Here is a 19,162-nt window from a genome sequence, read left to right on the forward strand (position 1 = left end):
TATTATATTACATTATAAGTAAATAAATTGATAATAATTTTATTTAATACCAAAAATTGAGTAGCACTTCTCAACAACAGTTGCATTGTAATTTACACCCCAATGTATACTGCGCACAAAAGTAATATAATGAGGGTAGACGAGGTATTGTTTTCATTATCTAAATCAATGTATTATTGAAAAATTACACTTTGATGTTTTGCAAAAGTAATTCTACAAATCATATACTTTGAAAACGTTCTTGATTTATTTTTGTTATGTACGTTTTACAAAGGTGTTGTTGTTGTTTCAGCCCTCTTTACAACATAACTCCAGAACCACAGGCCCTATAAAATATGTCTGTGATATTTGAATTCTTCTACATACTCGCTATGAAATGAGCAATTTTGTCAAAGCTCATTACAATTCGCAAGATGCCAAACCAAAAAGTTTGGTGAACTACCAAATCGCAAAAGTTTAAAATAGTTGCTAACATTAAAGACACCCAACTCGTGACGTAATCATTAGATGGGTAATTTTGTTCTATGTATTTTGCAATCTCATTGGCACAAGTTTTACTAAATTGAATGGGCAAAGAATACATTTCAAAGATGACAAATTCGGACTCTTTCCTCCTTCAGGATGATTCCTACCGGCTATTAATAGAGTGACAGATCAACACTCACTCACCGTGCTTAGAATTAGTGTGTTTCGAGAGAAAAGTCTATGTAAATTTGATCACTTTTGAGATGGTTCCTTTTATCTATTCAAGTTGGTATAACTGAATGTGAAAATGTTCGTGTCGAAAGAGGTATCAAAATACGCAGAACAACATTCCTAATCAATTGATTACATGTTAAATTTTTAATAGCTTTAGTGTCTTTAAGCTATTGCTTTTGTTTTAAGTGTTCAGATACTTTCTCTGCGAAGTATAAGTAAAGCCTAATGCATACGATTTTGTTTCTATCTTAGGTTGTGGCTTTGGTTTGCCAATGGTAGCGATACCTATGATTTTGAAGGATTATTTCCACAAAAGATACAGTTTAGCTACAGGTTTGGGTTTTAGTGGTGCTGCCATTGGCATGATAATATTTCCTCCAGTAATGGAATTTCTTATTGATATGTTTGGATGGAGAAACGCATTATTTCTCCTTGGCGCATCTTGCTTTAACATCTGTGCAGCTGGTGCATTATATCGACCTGTGAAGATAAACAAATTGCAAGATGCCTATCACAGAAAAACGTGTAGAAACACAGTAAAACGTTACACAGCTTTACTTTCCTTTACAGGCGTGAACTTTGTGATAAAAAATAAGCCAACAATTTTAGTTTTTATCTCCTTCATTTTGTGGGGATTTCATTCACTGGATGGGTATTATTTTTAGTATCCTACGCAATTGAAAAGGGATTTTCAGCAGTTGATGCGTCATTTCTCTCTGCAATCGGCGGAATAGGATCATTTATTGGTCGCATTGCTTCAGCACCTGTAATAGATCATAAACTCATGTCAGCACGGAATTTGCTTATCATGCTATCATTGAGTGGCGCAGTTTGCTTATTTTTACACACAATCTGCTCATCTTACTGGTCGTTAGCATTAATTTCTCTTCTGTCTGGAATTAGCGTAAGTTCGCCTCCCCCAATAATGATTGGTGTCATTAAAGAACTCACGTCGGAGTCAAAAGGGGGACATTTTACGGGTGCTCTTGGTCTACATTGTATGTGTTATGGAATAGGATTCTTCGGTGGGGGACCAATTGCAGGTATGTTTACATGGCAATAGTTAGGATCCTGTCAAAGAAGTTCAAAACATCTTTTAACTAATTTTAGAACCACCCAAACCTGAGGATTTTATGGGTGCACTTGGTTTACATCCCATGTACCAAGGAATATTAATGCTTCAATCGAAGACCGGGCGATAGTACGTCGGGGAAAATGACCCTAAATAATAGATTTTGTACCATTAACTATACGAACAGGAGGGGTTGTTGAACCCCTTTTATTATAATATTAAACGTCATTATACACCTATTCGACTTCGCTTTTACTGCGGTGTCCCCGATGTAAAACTGCGGTGTCCCGAGGTCGGGGATTCCATCCTTTATTTATTGTGTGCTATGCAGAATTGTACCCGGGAAGTGTACACAACAGTGATATTCAATAGAGAGTTCCCGTGTTTTCAAGCGGAACGGACTACAATAGTGTTTATAACGTGATTCGCACCGCCGTATTCCGCATTCCTTTGATTTGGTCAATGACCTTATTGGTGCTACATTCTACAAAATAACATTTGCTAATTATTGCGCGAGTGTTGGTATTCTGAAAATTGTAAACGGAGTTTAGGTTTCCCTCCAAGATGGCAGGTAACCCAAAACACGGGAACTCTCTATACACAATCATGAGTATTGAATTACGAATCAAATCACCCGCTCTTGTAAATCTGTGTTACTGTCAATAGAGGGCCAAATACGCTTCTCGGATTGGTGTATACTGTTATATTTGGTAGCAATGTAGGCCTATAGCTACTATCTGCCAGTAATGTCGCCATGGCGTCAACTTATGAGCATCTTCCTAGGAATTTGAAAAAACTCTGGCTATTTATGAGCACAATTTATGTTAGTCTAAAAATCCCACGAACATGTGGTGTTAGTGGATTTTGTGCTAAATACGAAAGGAAATGATTCTTCGGCCGTATCACATACTGACGTATTCGACATTTTAAATATTTTTTGAGAAAATTGGTATATTAGTTTGTTATGTTCTACTCTGTATTTATCAAAAACCATGCCTCAAAGTGGCTTAATTAGTAACATATTAATTCATTTAATTATGTCGTATTTACAAAACATTGACATGTTTGCATCACATAACGACGTATTTGCCGATCACCTATACTGCGCAAGCCCAGTATATCGTATCTGCAATTTGAAGAATTTGCCGTTTCACATACTGACGTATTTGCGCTACGTATTTGCGCGACTCTGTCATTGCACGGCAAAATTGCTGTTTTGTCCTTTTCAAATACTGACGTATTTGCACAACTGTTTCACATACTGACGTATTTGCGCGACGTATTTGTCATTTTGAACAACGAAATTGACATTAGTCATTTTCACATAGTGACGTATTCTATTTAATATTGACTTTTTGTAGAATAAGTTATGCTCTGATAGTGATAAGTAATTTATATTAAAATATGGTATATTTGCGTATGTAGATTCATTATTTAATCTATCGCCATTCTATTTCCAGTAATGTTTAAGACTAGTTCTAACGAATGTTTGATGACGAAAAATCGACAATATGTTACATATAATATCTAGCAGAAATATATTATCGATTTTACGTCATCAAACATTCGTTAGAACTTAAACATTACTGGAAATAGAATGGCGATAGATTAAATAACGTAGATATGTTACATACAATATTATATACGTCTAATAAAAAGTCTGCAAACTGCTTTACTGTTAACCTGGTTTTAATCGACAATAATATTTTAATCAAGTTTATGCACTTCAAGTTCGATTTTCTCGCAATGCGTATTTTGTATGTGATACGGCCGGGAGATTGTCTGTTTCAAAATGGCTCTGGCACATAAGGGACCGTTAACAAACACTTGGCGCGTGATGCAAAAATGGGATAGGGCCCTTAAAAGTTTTGAATGACCACAAATTTTTCTGGGAACATTGAGTTAATTTTTTTATGGGGTTGACCAATAATTTTAATTTAAAAAAGGGGAGGCCTTGAAATGTTTAAGGTCTGATAAAAAAAAACAAGGGGGGGGGGGGGTTCGCGATATTTTTTTTTGCATCAGGCCCCCCTTACAAGTGTTTGTGAACGGTACCTTACTATAATCTTTTCACAAGAGCAAAATAAAAAAAAATCTTTGATTCAACTGTAGAGACATAATGGGCTTACAATTCTCCCCGCTAATATCAATGTTTCATTGTCAGCCTCAATGGTATCACTTAAATGAGTGCAGTTTATTAATCTTCGATTGGCTCTCAAATCATTTGGGTGTACACACAATTGTTTCAGTATTGTCGTAAATCTAAGCTGACAACCGCACAATTGACCATAGGTAGAGGGATGCGATTAAGATATTATATTTAATGCGGATTTACTATGTACGTCAAAGCCACTTTTCTACTATTTATTTTACTTTCTTTTTCAGGTTTTATATTTGATGCAACTGGTAGCTACAATTGGGCATATTACTCAATGGCAGGAGCGGAGCTTTGTGCAGCCTTCCTTATAATTAGTTTTAATTACTTAACAGATGTTCATGCCACTTCATAAAATGAAACGATGCCTATTTCATTCGAGGAGATATGGTATTGTAGCAATCATAAATAATTATTATCTCCAGTTATGATAGGAAAATGAGCTACTATAAGACGTTTTTTGTGCATGTACTAGGACTACATAAATTAGCTTCGGTTTCAGCCATATCTATCTTGGGGAGCCGATAGTCTAGTGGTTAGGAAGGTTACCGGTTCGATTCCCGTGTCGATGCATTCATCTTCAATTGACTTAAAGGTCATAATGTGCCTGAATTGCCCAATTGCATTCCATTGTATGAATAGTGTAATCTGATTCTGAAGCTAGAGCAATACGATGTGACAGTAATTTATTTACATTGCAAATAGTTCTACATATTTTTAAAGCTTTCAATGATTTTTACAGACGGATAACTCCGTGGTTAATTATAACTACGTTCTGAAACCAAAACATACACCCAGCAAACACACAATGTTTTAAAACGTTTTATGTATTTTGGCAAAGCCTTTTAAGTACATTATATGACTGGAAAGGTCATAAAAAAACAACACTGTGTATACTTTCAGTCATCTGGGATTTGATCAATTAGTAGATAATTAAATCTGGTCAACCAGAAAAACTCACTTTTTGGTCAGATGGAATCACCGACGTTTCGGCCAAAACCTTTGACCTTCAGCTGGGTGGATGATTTAGGGTCATCCGAGGTCAATCGATGAGGAAGTTGCTTGATGACACGATCCCAACCATGTGACAGATTCACTCTAACGCCCCCGCTGTAACGATTCAGCTGTCTACAAACACCTTAAGGGCAGTGGACACAGTTTTGACATTGACGACGTTGTCATTTTGGACCGTGAACCCCGTTGGTTCGAACGGGGAGTCAAAGAAGCAGTGTGGGTACGAGCCGAAGAACCGTCACTCAACAGGAGCGGGGCGTTAGAGTGAATCTGTCACATGGTTGGGATCGGGTCATCAAGCAACTTCCTCATCGATTGACCTCGGATGACCCTAAATCATCCACCCAGCTTAAGGCCAAAGGTTTTGGCCGAAACGTCGGTGATTCCATCTGACCAAAAAGTGAGTTTTTCTGGTTGACCAGATTTAATTATCTACTAATTGTCATAAAAAAACGTTTTAAAACGTTTTATAATGCAGCCGTTTCAAAATAAAGTCAACATTTAATTGTAAAATGGGTTTTTTTTTGCAAACATTTGGTACAATATTTTATCAATAACCACAGTTGCTTGGGAATGTTTTGCAGCAAATATTGAAGAAAAACATTTTCAATGTTATTGAACTGTGTTTGATATTCTTTAAACCCTGGTTTTCATGATGAATCATCAGCAGACACGTACTTATCGACTCAGATAGAGACTGCCTGCAAGGATCGCGTGCGTTATATAGGCCTAATGATACCAACGCAAGTTGCCGATGTTGGTGAATTTGTTGTATTGGCCCATGATCTAGCCGTAAATACATTTAGAGAACACCTCAATGAAATATCAATTGTCCCATAAAGTCGAAGCTAGCCGGAATGACATTCAAATTTGATGGCCAAAAATGTGATATTTTTGACCTTTTTCTGGTAGTACTTTCATGGAAACGAAAAAGTACAAAAAAACCTTGGTAAAACTGACGATGTTCAGGGAATGTCAATACTCAAAAGCACATGGTTTTCAGCCTATTTGAAACAATAGTTAGTACTCGCCACAAAAAGCAAAACGGAAGGATGCGTTTTATCTGTAATTTTTAAATCCAGGCGCGGAACTTTTTTTTCTATGATTTCGTCACACTGCGACAAAAGAAGTACAGTACATACATCTGACACATCCTTTTGGCCTGATATGGAAACGTATAGATGCTCTATGTATAGTATTTTAACAATAGGACTAGGGGTCAAACAGCTCATTCGATTCATAGTGATTTACAATTAGTCACCTAGCCAGGCAAAAAACAATGGAAATTATGATGATGCGTGCGAATACTGCCACGCATTGACGTCAGAAGTCAACTCATCTATAGGAAGTGGGGTATCGATTAAACCATTTGGCGAACATCAAGTTCCAGTTTCGTTGAGAAAACCATATGTTGCAGCAACAAACCTGTCAGGTTAGTCACGGTTGATCACTTCGGTCAGAAAGGGACCAGGGGAGTGTTGGATTCCGGCCACTCCTTTAAGGGAAATCGATTTTGAATCATTTGGCTTCTTGAAGGTGAAATGATGGAGGAGATGAGTGAAGAATATGTAGAGTTCCATCTTGGCAAGATTTTCTCCAAGGCATATTCGACGACCTGAGAAGTAGAACATAAATTAATGTAAATATGTTAAAGGCCGCTATAAATATCTGGAAAACACATTAAGTTAGGAGCTGTGTAAAGTTTGTTGGTATAGAGGTGAACATTAACTAAACATTGGCTTGATTATATTTTAAGCCTACTTAATTGGGTTACCCTTGAAAGTTTGTCTGGTCAACTGGATCCCTCTTTAAGCGTGCTAGCTATTACTTAGCATTGCATTCAGCTCATAACGTTGATTGCTCATAAAATTGTTTCGTCCAAAAAAAAATGTACATTCCCACCTTTGAAAACGTTATCTGTAAATTATTAGTTGCTACATGAATTTATTTCATTTTTTGATTTTGTTTATTCTAGAAAACATTGACACCCAAAGACGTTTAATTGAGTGTGGTTCCTGGTAAATTAATGGGGCGTAGGAGGAGGAGGATTCCAAATAATGTTTTAGAAGCCTTCAAATCTGCCCCGATTTTAACGAGGTTGTCTCAAGTTGCTCATTTTTTTAAAGTATGTCAGAGAACAGTTTGAACTATCTAGCATGCTTTGCTACTGGCGAAATATGGCAAAATTGTAAATTTCCATATATCCCTATTGACTATGACGCTTAACTAAATCTTGTGTTACACTGCAAAAAAGTGCTAAGCATTAGAACACCAGCTGTTAAAAATTTGACTTCCGGTATTTAATTTCATAATGCTTTATATTCAAAGACGTCAGACCATACTGTAACAAGATACGCTAAAATACTAAAAATACCACTACGTGTTCATGTGTAATCGTTAGCGCCCATAAAGTCACCGTAGTATTAAAATTTTGAACACTACGTATTGTACAGGTGCTCAAAATACGACCGTTGCCCTGGGCGAAGATCGAAATGGCCGCCCATCTGTAACTAACATTTGCAATGCAAGTGCAAGAGTATTCAACTGAAAGACATAATTAGTTATTGAAGAACCTACAGGAGGTGAAGTTGGTATGAAGTAAACCTCAAGCAAGTTACAGCTATTTGTTTTATTTATGCCTGGGGAGGGGGGCACTCCCACTTTGGAGGTGACGCGTATGTAGGGCTGTTAAGACGACGCCCCCCCCCCCTTTCAGCGTCGCTGTCACCCAAAGACCCCATATTTTTGTTACGAACACATGCTCTGTTACCCTAAGACCCATTATTTTTCCATTTGATCTGTCATCCAAAGACCCTTATTTTTCAATTTGAACAGCAAATTGCATTTATCACTGATTTTTTTTTACTTATTTTGAAAAAACAAAGAAATTTGAAGCAATTCAGAACTAGAAATTCGATGTTCGAGGTTTCTGTGGCGCTGTTTTGGCTCTCTCCCAAAGGTTCCATTTTTAAAAAAGGGTATGTTCTCACCCAATGACCGCATATTTTTTTACATTTTGCTCTCACTGAATGCCAAAAATCATGCTCTCACCCATTGACCCCATATTTTTTACATTATGTTCTCACCTAGTGCCACTTACTGCGAACGTGCCAGCCCTACACCTATATCCATTTCAAATTGAAGTACCCCCCGGGTATTTATGTCATGACATGACTTTGGGTATTGTGCACTAAAATGCGAGCTGCATGCTCCAACTCTTCATGGAAACTAAATACCAGCAACTACTAAATGTTTATACTAGGATGTGGATGTGGACAGATAACCGTGTCCTTACATATTTCAGTGTTCTTTTAGACTGGTCGGGACCTTGGCTTTTATTATCATGGGTTATGTTTTGCCATTAAATGTTGAGCTTGTGTAACATATAACACTATGAAGAAATCCAGATGTCTTGTAAATGAACGGCTACGGTGTCATGCTCAGATTTTCTTGAAAATGATACAGAATGTGGAGATGGGTGAGAGAAACTCACCTGCCAATTTTAATTTTTTCCAAAAAAGAGCGTTTTTAACTCATGCAATTTTTTGTGATTGGAAAACCCCATAGACTTTGCACACGGCATGTTTTTGGCATGTTGCCAAGTTCTTCAAATCAACTTAATTTTTGAAAACAAGTAATTTGTTTAAATGTGATTTTCTCTCCTTTATACCCACTGCATATATCTGGTTTTTAATTTATTTTATTGTAAAAATGCTACCTAATAAAGGACAGCAATTTTTTCCAAGATATTGGTCTTAACAAAGGAGATATAAAATGGTAATGTTAGTACTTTTTTCAATTTTCTTGACTTTTTCTAGAAACACTAAATTACCTAAATTCTAGAATTTTTTTTGAGCTAACTATAGGTTCAATTTCAACAAACAAGGTGTCATATGAAAGGTAATCAAATTTAAAAAATTCTCTCGCCAGCTTTTTTTTAATTAGGTGTTTCTATTTTAAGTTACAAGTGTTTCTAAATTTCCCTAAAAAAAAAAAATTAAAAATTAATTTTCTAAACAATTAAACACTTTATCCAAAAAAAGCTGGCGAGAGAATTTAGATATTAAGCTTATACACCATCCCTGAAAGTTTGGTAACCATAGCACATTCCATGTAGGCACAAAAAATTATAATATGGAAAATTTTAGGTAATTTTCAAAAATAAAGAAATACATAAGAAATGGTAAAATTTTTATGAAACTCTAAAAATAAGTGGAGTGAAGACTTATCTTTAGTATGTTCCAAGTTTTAAATTAATACACAATTCCAATTTGCTATTGTGGCTATTTTGCTGCAAGCTTGATTAGCCGTTCATACTACCTTGGCCAGTTTATAGTCAACATGGTAAAAGCCCCAACTGATGATGTAGTTTACTCAAAAATAAATGTAACTAGTGCTTCTTATTTAAGATATTAAGGGATGGGGTATGAAAGTTTGGACAGTATTTTTGTGGGTCATGAGAGCACATCAGACATGTCGAATTGCATTTTGAATACGAAGAATGTCCTGATATATTCAAAGCTGTTCTTGAATATTGCCAATATTGTCGTAGTAGACATTCGTAAAAGGGAACTGAAAGAAAAGCAATAATTGTTGAAGAGCATGAAGAATATCAATTCCTTTGATATTACGAAAAATAATCGCATCATCAGTTTTGACCCTAACTTGTCAAACATTATCCACCATTCACCCCATCCCCTATCACACGAGAAGTCCCAGCAGCAAAAGTAACAACCAGGCGCCACTGTCGGCTTGATATCTAACCTTTAAAAAGCGTCCTTACCTGTAGAAAATGGAATAAGCTCTTCCCTTTCTCGCAAACATCTATCTTTATCCAGAAACCTGTCCGGATTAAATTTATCCGGATTCTTCCAGGTATGCGGATCATGATGGACTGCCCACAGATTCGACACAACCATACTTCCTTTAGGAATGTAGTATCCTTCAATGGTAGTGTCATCTCCACATGTATGGGGTACTCCTAGAGGGTTAATGGAGACGATCCGCTGTATTTCAAGAAGCACTGCTGAAGTAAACGGCAGCTTGTCCTTATCCGATAATCTGGATTTGTTTGATAATTCGGGTAAATGTACATTAAAAAGAGAATCGACCGTAAAATAAAGAAGAAAAAAAATTATACTTGTCTACCGAGTGCCATCTTCAAAGCAACTAAATAAACAAAATGTATGTGTTTATGTAAAACGTATCTTATTGACCAGGTAAATCTTACTAAAGGAATTAATTCATAGTTTTTTTGTTGTTTTTTTAGTTTTCTCAAAATCACTTTCCATGGACTTCGGTGAGTTGGTTTTGTATTCATGTATTCAATTTGAATAGGGACAAATGAGTGGACCCCCTCCAGAATGGAATATGGTATTCATGATATCCCTGACAAAGTTAATTATCCTCTGTTTTTTCCACAAGGAAAATACTGTTATTGACTTATTGACATGTCCTGTCAATCGTATTTCGGCACACACACGATCAATTTGATTGATCAATATCAAAGACACTAGATCTCTTCACTAATATTGAAGAGAAATATTATTTTGTATCCAGTCCTGCATCTAGGATCCCCAATATTGATCGTGTATGTGCCGCATTAGCACTTCCTCTCCATCAATTTGACATGTCCGTTTGACAGTTGCCCTAGTGTATTAAGGCAGGACATTTTTTTAGTTGCTCTGAAACTGGCACTCGCTTTAGGAGTACGGAAATCTCAGCTCTCTGAAAATGTTTTATCTACAGAAAAATTAAATCCTACTCATCCCTGTTTATTTATTCAACCCATTATATAATTAAAGACACTATTAAAATACTTGTTTGCATCTGACGTCACTGTCAATGAAACACAACCCTTCATTGGTTAATAGTGCGTAATAGGAAGGCCGGTTCATTTGACACCGGTCGTAAAAAAAAAAAAAAAAAGAAAAGAAAAAAAAAAAAGAATCGCAGAATATTGCGATAAAATACGTACTTTCACAAGGGAAAAAAACTTTTTTCGTCATTGCTGACATGGTGCTTTCAGAAAAAAAAGGTTTCCTACTATAAAATAACTTTTGATACGGTTTGTACATTTGGCCAGTGGCGTAAAAATCAACCATAAGGCGTCCTGTTTTACCGCCGTGTTCAGCAACTCATCAAGGCACTTGTAAACTAAACGTGTCCGAGTTTGATTGATAGATGACGTCAGACGCGAATAAGTCTTTCAAATTTTTTCTTTGACTGAAGGTATTGTTTCAGCCCTTAACATGTTTAAATTCAAAATCAATTCTGGCTCACGGACGGCTCTCGTCTCACCTTGGAAGTCGATCACGACCCACAACTGAATCTATCTCCTGCTGAACCCGTTTCTGGATCTCCGGATATACCATCATATATAAAACTGACCATCGGAGGGTATTTGAAGTTGTTTCGGTACCTGCTATAAGTAGATTCATCACAGTAACAGGCATGGTTTGGATGTTCACGTGTGTCTCGCGTCCAACTTCTTGATTTGATTCAATTTCATTCAAATAATCATGGATATAATCGTTCGGATTTTCTCGATTGCGAGATAATGCGTGTTGCTTAATAACGCCATTGATGAACTTGATTATTTTAGAAATATTACTCTGTATATGTTTGTAGTGGCTCGGTTGTAGATATTTCATAACTGGGAAAAATAGCTGTATAGCACCGAATGACTGAAACCTTTCATGTAAAAGTTTGAGTATATATTTAAAGTTAGAATCGGTGTATCCATAACGCTTGCCGAACACAACTGAGCAAATGATGTTGGCAGTGGCGCTTGTGAAAAGATAATGCAAATCGAATGATATATGTTTAAGATTGATCATCTCTTTTGTCAAATACTCTGCCTCTTCTGCTATGCAGTTTTCAAAGCTTCTTTTACCTACACCAAAGCTTCGTAAACTAGTGAGTGTGAAGCGTCTTTGCTGTTTCCATGCTTCACCAGAAGAAGATGAAATTCCTATAACAAATATAAAGGAAACGTGATATAATTTCGATTGTCACCATGGTCATACCATTAGGTTGACTATATATTTAAACATATAAAGGGTTCACCCCCCCCCCTCGTAAAATAACAAAACATTTCACTGACTAATTAGACAAATATTTCGTTGATTTGCAAAATGTAAGAACTTGTGAATAAAGGTACTATGGTATATCAATCCAAATGCACATCACAGGACCGCGAACCTATAAAACTGTGGTATGTCGTGAGCCATCCTATGGGGCAGGACTAGAGAGGGGTGGGGCGACCATGATAGGGGACTGATGGGGGAAGCCATTTTCCTATGGGATTTTCTCAACTGCAACAACACTAATAAACCCAACAACCAATAGTTTGTAAATCGAATTCGGGAAACATATTCATAGGCTATAGGCCGCGGCTAAGACTAGTAGGCCTACAAATGTCTGAAATATATTATGGAAAAAAAACCCGGGGAAAAACACTCACTGCAGTTTGAAAGAAATGAACAAGAGAGAAAACAGAAAGAAAAGGAGAGACAGAAAATGGAAATAATGGAATGGAGGTTATCCGTGTTCTATAAGCTGCATAGACTATGCCATAGACGAATTTTATTAAAAATATGTTATTATTAGTCATGATGAACCCATTTCGTTGAACTCAGAATTATACTGAGGTTTATTAAAATTAAAGTATTCAGTAGTAAAATGGTCATAAAGAGTTTAAAATATCAGATAATTAGTGACAATAAAAGTAACTGAACATGCTGCATGCAACATTATTTTGCATAATTATAATGGCTCACTTTAATACTGAACAATTCTGATTTTGGAATCTACCAGTTTATTGATAGCGAACCCCGAAAATCCGACTATGGACTTTGGAGCAGAACTTTACCCCGGGACTTTGCTCTCTAAAACACACACAGTCAAGCATACTTGTTTATTAGTCCATTAACCACAAGTACTAAGCATGGTATAGTACAAGACGCGCTAGATGTTTGATGAGAGATTAACTTTCGCGTCAACACAAAAGTGTCGCAAATACCACAGATAGTTGTGTACGGCGTAGTTAATGGCAATGGCGCGGGCCCGGAAGATTTAAACAATAGCGAGATATGGGCGACCAATCACAAGGCAGATCCATTTAAAGATGCATTACATCATGGCCAATTTTAGTTAGGCCAGAAATTGGCCTAACTCTCCATAGAGTCCCATGTTAAAAATCTTAACCGCAAGGCAAAGTCAGTAGTCCACTTGGGAAGCTAACAAACAGAGGGAGGACGTGCGGTGACTGAAAAGATCAGATACAGATGTGAAAATCTATCAGTTGCACACAAATCAATATAAATCAGAGTTTTTTGCTTAAATGTAATGGCGAGAGTATGCAAAATGGGCAGGTGGACTACGGACTACTGCATATCCTATCAGCGACTGCTATGCCTTGTTTAGGACTTTCAAAAGAAGTATGCATGTGCAACCATGACTGTTTCAAAATAGCCCGCCAAAGTAATGCAGGTAACTCCGAGGTCGTGCATTGAATTGGTCTGAATGAGGAATATTACGGGAACCAAGGTCTTTTGTTAGAAGTCACACATGAATAAATGGATAACCTCTATTGGACCACATTGGGACTCGAACCCGTACTCAAGTTTTACAACTCAAAAATATAGTTATACATAGCGAGTGACAGAAAGTTGAGGAATATTGCAGGTAGTTATATGTCAGAATCAACGTCCCACAATCAAGATACTGTAAAAAAAAACCAGTTTGTGTCATGCCATATTATTAAAAATGTTTCCCAAAACCAGCTTCTAAGGTTCTGAACAAAAATATCATATACAGACCAAGACAGCACACAGACCTAAATCACTCAATCACACAGGATCAACCAGGATCACACACGGTTCCCTACCACAGGTGCCGAGAAGTGCGAATGCCGAAATCGCGACAGCCTAGAACCGCAAAAGCCGAGAACCGCTCTAATTTGATATAATAAGCAGTGTGTTTATGTGTTTGCTGTTGAGTGAACTCGGCAGCATGTGATTTTGGCCTGGGTCATGTGCAGGTATTTCTTTCTGAAAATTTAAAATAACGTCCCCTCCGTTGGGACATTAATTTAGGTTTCACGCTCTAATGCGCAATGGGCGCTGAAGTCTGAAATTAATCTAACGATACTGTAAATTAAATTCACATTTCGTTTCACTACCTGGAGGGAATTGATCAAAAAGTGAAATCCTTCCTGAGGTTCTTATCTGTCAATGAGTTGAACAGTTCACAAGGATGTCATAAAAATGACCTTGTGTGGTATTTGGTTCCCAGGAAGTGAGTTTTGCCTGAGGCAATTTGTGGTTAAATGTTGATCCCTCACTACCAGAAGTCGTGTTCACATTGTCGGACGAACGCCCGGCGGAACTTGATCGGCGTAAGTTGCTAGGAGTAGTGGTAGGCGTTGCTAGGAATAGGTGCAGTGTGAATGATGGTCAGCGTAAGTTCCGCCAGGCGTACGTCCGACGATTTACAAATGACAAAAGTCAGGAGTAGCGAGCTGGGTGTAACATCCGCCAGGCGTCAGTTGCAATGTGAACGCTGCTACTCCTAGCACCCGGTGTAAGTATGACCTTTTCTGAGAAATTATCGGGCTCGTTGTCAAGTGACGCTTACAACAGAGTTGCCGAATTCACCACCCATGCGCAGTTGAGCCAACACGAGCAGGGTAAACGCCGCCATCTTGAAAAGTTCCGTAAGCTACAAACATCTCGAGCTGATTTGGACAAGGATTGGCGAAATAGTGGGAATATTGGTGATAATTCCAGCGCGGAAAAGTGGGTGAAGAATCTATCCGACCGCCAGTTGTCAAATCACGAAGTTAGTGTTCTCGCGAAAGGATTGAACTACGCTGTCAATGGTACCGGAGAAAGTTCCAGTAGCAGAATTCGTCACCGTTGCGGAATCAGCTGTTTCGCTTGCACATCTAAAACCATCGGACGCGGATTCATTACGACATAAAATCTGCCAAACGCTTTGTAATACCAAATTGCCTCAGTCGAATATCACCAAGGACGAGCGGAAAGCCTTATCAGATTTAACAAAGGATGATAACATCGTCGTAGTCCCAGCTGATAAAGGTAAATGCGTTGTTGTTTTGAATGAAAGTGATTACGATGACAAGTGTAATGACTTGCTCAAGGACAAGAAAACATACAAACCGGTAGGCTACAATCCGACCAGTGGCTACAGAAAACGAGTGACTGATTTCACGAATAAAATCACTACTGATGGGTCCATAGACATTGTGCTCAAGAGACAGTTAGACCCCCCCCCTCTGAGCCTGTGGTACCGGCGTTTTACAAACAACAAAAAATCCACAAACCTGACCCAATTCCTGTCAGGCCCATAGTGAGTAGCATTGGGTCCGTAACTTACAACCTCGCCAAACACGCTGCCAAAATACTTGGCCCTTTAGTTGGTCGGTCACCTCATCATATCAAGAACACGCAAGACTTTGTCAACCAAATAAAAGATCTCAAGTTAAGCGAAAGTGAAATTATAACATCCTACGATGTAACTGCTCTTTTCACATGCATACCACCTGACTTTGCCCTCAAAGTTGTGAAAGAGTGTTTGGAGAGTGATAATACACTAAGTGAAAGGACAAACTTGAAGGTTGAACAAATCGTAGAACTGGTTGAAATTTGTTTGAACACAACCTACTTCTCATACAAGGGGAAATACTTCAAACAACAACATGGCTGTGCTATGGGCTCCCCCGTTTCACCAATAGTGGTGAATTTGTGTATGGAAAGCTTCGAAAAACAGGCCTTGAAGTCGTACCCGGGTACAAAACCGAGGGTTTGGTTGCGTTTTGTCGACGACACTTTCGTTATACTCAACCGTAGCGAGCTCGACGGGTTCTTCGAACACATCAATAGCGTGGATGACAACATAAAATTCACCCAAGAACTGTGCAAAGACAATACCCTTGCATTTCTCGACTGCTTGATATCGGTTCAAAGCGATGGTACCCTGACATCTAAGGTGTATAGGAAACCCACACATACTGACCATTATCTTCAGTTTGGTTCCCACCATCCACTCGTACACAAGTTAGGAGTAATTCGAACTCTCCAATATAGAGCTGATACCATCATAAGTGACTCTGAACAAGTTCCCGAGGAAAAGGACCACATCAAAACAGCCCTTAATAACTGTGGTTATCCGGACTGGGCCTTTCTCAAAGCCACCAAGAGTAAAGAGCCAAAGACCGGAGGCGCGAGTGGTCAAACCAACAGAGCCCGCGTAACTATACCATATATTTCGGGAATCTCGGAACGCGTGAAGAACCACTTCAAATCCTTTGGAATTTCAACATCCTTCAAACCAGTTAACACGCTTCGCGGGAAACTTGTGAATGTGAAGGACAAGCAACCGAAGGACAAACGCTCAAACTTAGTGTACGGAGTTGTGTGCGGTGATACCGATTGCTCTGCGGCTTACGTTGGAGAAACCAAACAGGCGTTAAAAACCCGCATTGGTCAACATAGGAGACCAAGTACCAACGAAGCACAAAACTCTGCTGTTTACCTCCATTTAAAGGACACTGGACACTCAATTAAGAACGAGGAAGTCGTTATTCTTGACAAGGAGGAACAATGGCATAGGAGAGGCATAAAAGACGCCATTTGGGAACGCATTGAGCAACCGTCACTGAACAAGAAAGGGGACTCCGCTTCAATTTATCTCATGCATGGGACCGGGCCATCGGGTCGATACCTAGCCGTCTATCACGTGACCAGTCCAACGGGTCAGTTGCCTGATGAAGTCTGGTGGTTCCAGACGCAACGTCGCAATACAGGGTGTCCCAGAATGATTTGTACCGTGTTTGCGGGCAGTGTATACATTTTTGATACCAGCATTATAATGTTGGACATGTCTCCTACTTATTCTGTTAATTTCAGCACGCTACCTTTATTTGTTTTGGCGTGGCATGCAATAATGTAAAATCGATGAAAAACGACTCGCATACCTTTGAAAAATGGCACGATACGATTAAATGAAGAACGTGGGATGTTTGGCACAGCATTTCGACGACAACTACTGTTGGGGTTGGGCCCCGGGTTGGGCCTTAAAGCTTGCCGGACAGCGGCAATGTTCGCTCAAGTTCTTACAGTCTTACGAGCACCTGAAGCTTCACTCTGCCGATTCCTGACAGTTCCGTGCTCGTCAAACTTCTTTACGTTATACACTATCGTCTAATTAATCTTCTTTGCGTCTCAACATAGCTGCCGGTTTGCCAGTAAGTTTTTGAAAGAAATCCACGTTGCTGCACAGTAAATTGAGGAGCCGTCTTTTCTGTACCACAAGCAGTTCGATCTCTGCAAGCATTTCAAATGACATGGACATCACACCACAATAACTATATTTAAAACTACCGCCAAAGAGAGAATGGGATTAGGCCACACATCCTTAATTCCATATAATGCTTGCTTCGTAACGTCATAAATAATAGATAGATATCGGCTATTAAGTGGAAATATGAACAGGGCACAACCAAAATACCTGCATAACTTTTTCTAAATAACTTTGTGCTGAACGGTTAGTAATGTTACAGATTTTCAAAATAGGTTGCGTTGTCAAAACTTAGAATTCACCATTTTTACGCAATCTTCTATAACATCTACTAGAAACATCAAATCTAAAAAAATCTGAGAAAGCTAAATATATGTATAACTTAAAATTTAAAACAATATGACCATTTAACATGCCCTTCATACCTAAAAAATTCCATCTTTCCCGGTACAGATCATTCTGGGACACCCTGTAGTTGCAAAAAGTAAGTTCCAGTATTAGATTTAATTCCAAAACTCTGTTTGAAACTACTGGATGACTAAGAACATTCACTCATAAGTATGACCTTTTGTTTGTCGGAACTATGAAATTACATATCGCGCGGTTGATAAAGGTCACAGAAACACCGGAAGTGGTAGCCATTGTTTACGCCGACCAGAAGTGATTGCTTGGTGGAACTAATTGGCGTAGTGCTAGGAGTAGACTAGGCGTGGACACGCGGTAGGAGTAGGGAAAATATTTGTGGAATTTTGATCAATTTTAGCGTAAGTTTACGCCGAGTGTAACTCAAATCTCTCCAGGTAAAAAAAACGTAATGAGAATCTTTTTAATCCAACCATATGTATCAGAGGCGAGCACATTACCTACTATGTTATCTCAACCTTACCTTCTTTTAATCCAACATCATCCAATGTATGTTGCCGTGATCTATCACTTAAACGCGGATTCATGAACGCCTGCTTAATAATATGAACCTTATTGAGAACTACGACCACCTTCCCACCAACCCTCATGCTAAAGACTGGCCCGTACTGCGTAGCCATTTTGACAAACAGTTGGTGAGGGTCACACCCAGTACGGTACAGAGATGCTACGAGGTTTGGTAGATATCCAACCAACGGCCATCCCCAGGGTCCAGGAGGCAGATTTTTGGGTTTCTGCAAATTCCATATGAAAATAGTGATGACTGCTGCAAACAGCAAAATAGTTTGAATCTCGAAACCTAGTATTATGACCGCCATTTTGCTAGTTATTGTGAACGTCTTGTTTAATAGACATGTAAATGCCAAAATCGTGTACATTCAACCTTTGCAAAATTATTGCAAATACAACCAACCATCTCTCAACAAAGGCGGTCCATTTCAAACTTTCTACGAGTCTGTTATCGGGATCAATTTTGGATCAAAAGTTAACATCAACATCATGTAACTCAATTTGCTTAGGCTGACGCCCAACATATACCGAGTAAGTTCAAATATGCTCACCAACTAGACGATCGTGTAAAGTACATTAACATGCCTAGTGGTGTCAGAGACTGGAATCAGTTTGCATAGAGTTGTCAAGACGCATGGTATTTCATGAATGATGTAAAGGTTCTTAGAAATTGGCCTTGTGTGTAGTTCAAATCTCTCTACAGGTTAAAAGTGTAATTATTAAAAAAAATGTGTCTGGATGGAAACACTGGATTTCCAGAGATCTAGTTGATCGTAGCTGGCTGGTATGTTTTTCCCTCTCAACATTAATAAACACATGTTTATAAGATCGGGCATAAAACATGTTTTCTTATTTATTTTTTCGATTTGTCCTCGTTCAGTAAACTCATCAAAATGTCCAAAAATTATTCAAAAGTCATTCAGAAAAAAAAATCAAATTGATTTTGCTGAGATCATTTTGTTTTG

General features: G+C 38.2%; 2 protein-coding genes across 2 annotated transcripts in view; one reads left to right on the top strand and one right to left on the bottom strand.

The window, feature by feature from the left end:
* The window catches only part of LOC140169342 (monocarboxylate transporter 13-like), a 10,288-nt gene extending 5,926 nt beyond the window's left edge, over positions 1 to 4,362 (top strand). Inside the window, exon 4 of the mRNA XM_072192597.1 lies at positions 4,157 to 4,362. Within this exon, the coding sequence (XP_072048698.1) occupies positions 4,157 to 4,281 (125 nt within the window). The 3' untranslated portion in view covers positions 4,282 to 4,362. The remainder of the gene's footprint in view (positions 1 to 4,156) is intronic.
* Positions 4,363 to 5,465: 1,103 nt separating this feature from the next.
* On the bottom strand, positions 5,466 to 18,552 carry LOC140169343 (cytochrome P450 2J4-like). The gene is made up of 4 exons (XM_072192598.1): positions 18,151 to 18,552; positions 11,241 to 11,913; positions 9,724 to 10,001; positions 5,466 to 6,555 (listed from the first exon to the last, which is right to left on the bottom strand). Exons 1-4 carry the CDS (start codon positions 18,503 to 18,505, stop codon positions 6,374 to 6,376), a joined length of 1,488 nt encoding a protein of 495 aa, XP_072048699.1. The 5' UTR covers positions 18,506 to 18,552; the 3' UTR covers positions 5,466 to 6,373.
* Between the last annotated feature and the right edge of the window lie 610 nt (positions 18,553 to 19,162).

This window comes from Amphiura filiformis, chromosome 14 (assembly GCF_039555335.1).
Source record: "Amphiura filiformis chromosome 14, Afil_fr2py, whole genome shotgun sequence".
Classification (NCBI taxonomy): Eukaryota; Metazoa; Echinodermata; class Ophiuroidea; order Amphilepidida; family Amphiuridae; genus Amphiura; species Amphiura filiformis.

Bases quoted from the DNA above. Each gene is read 5' to 3' on its own strand.
- LOC140169343 (XM_072192598.1), bottom strand. From the start codon at position 18,505: ATGGCGGTCATAATACTAGGTTTCGAGATTCAAACTATTTTGCTGTTT. The intron at 11,914-18,150 runs GTAAGGTTGAGA...TATTTGTTATAG, and splicing joins TGATGTTGGATTAAAAGAAG to GAATTTCATCTTCTTCTGGT. The intron at 6,556-9,723 runs GTAAGGACGCTT...TCTACTTCTCAG, and splicing joins GCTTATTCCATTTTCTACAG to GTCGTCGAATATGCCTTGGA.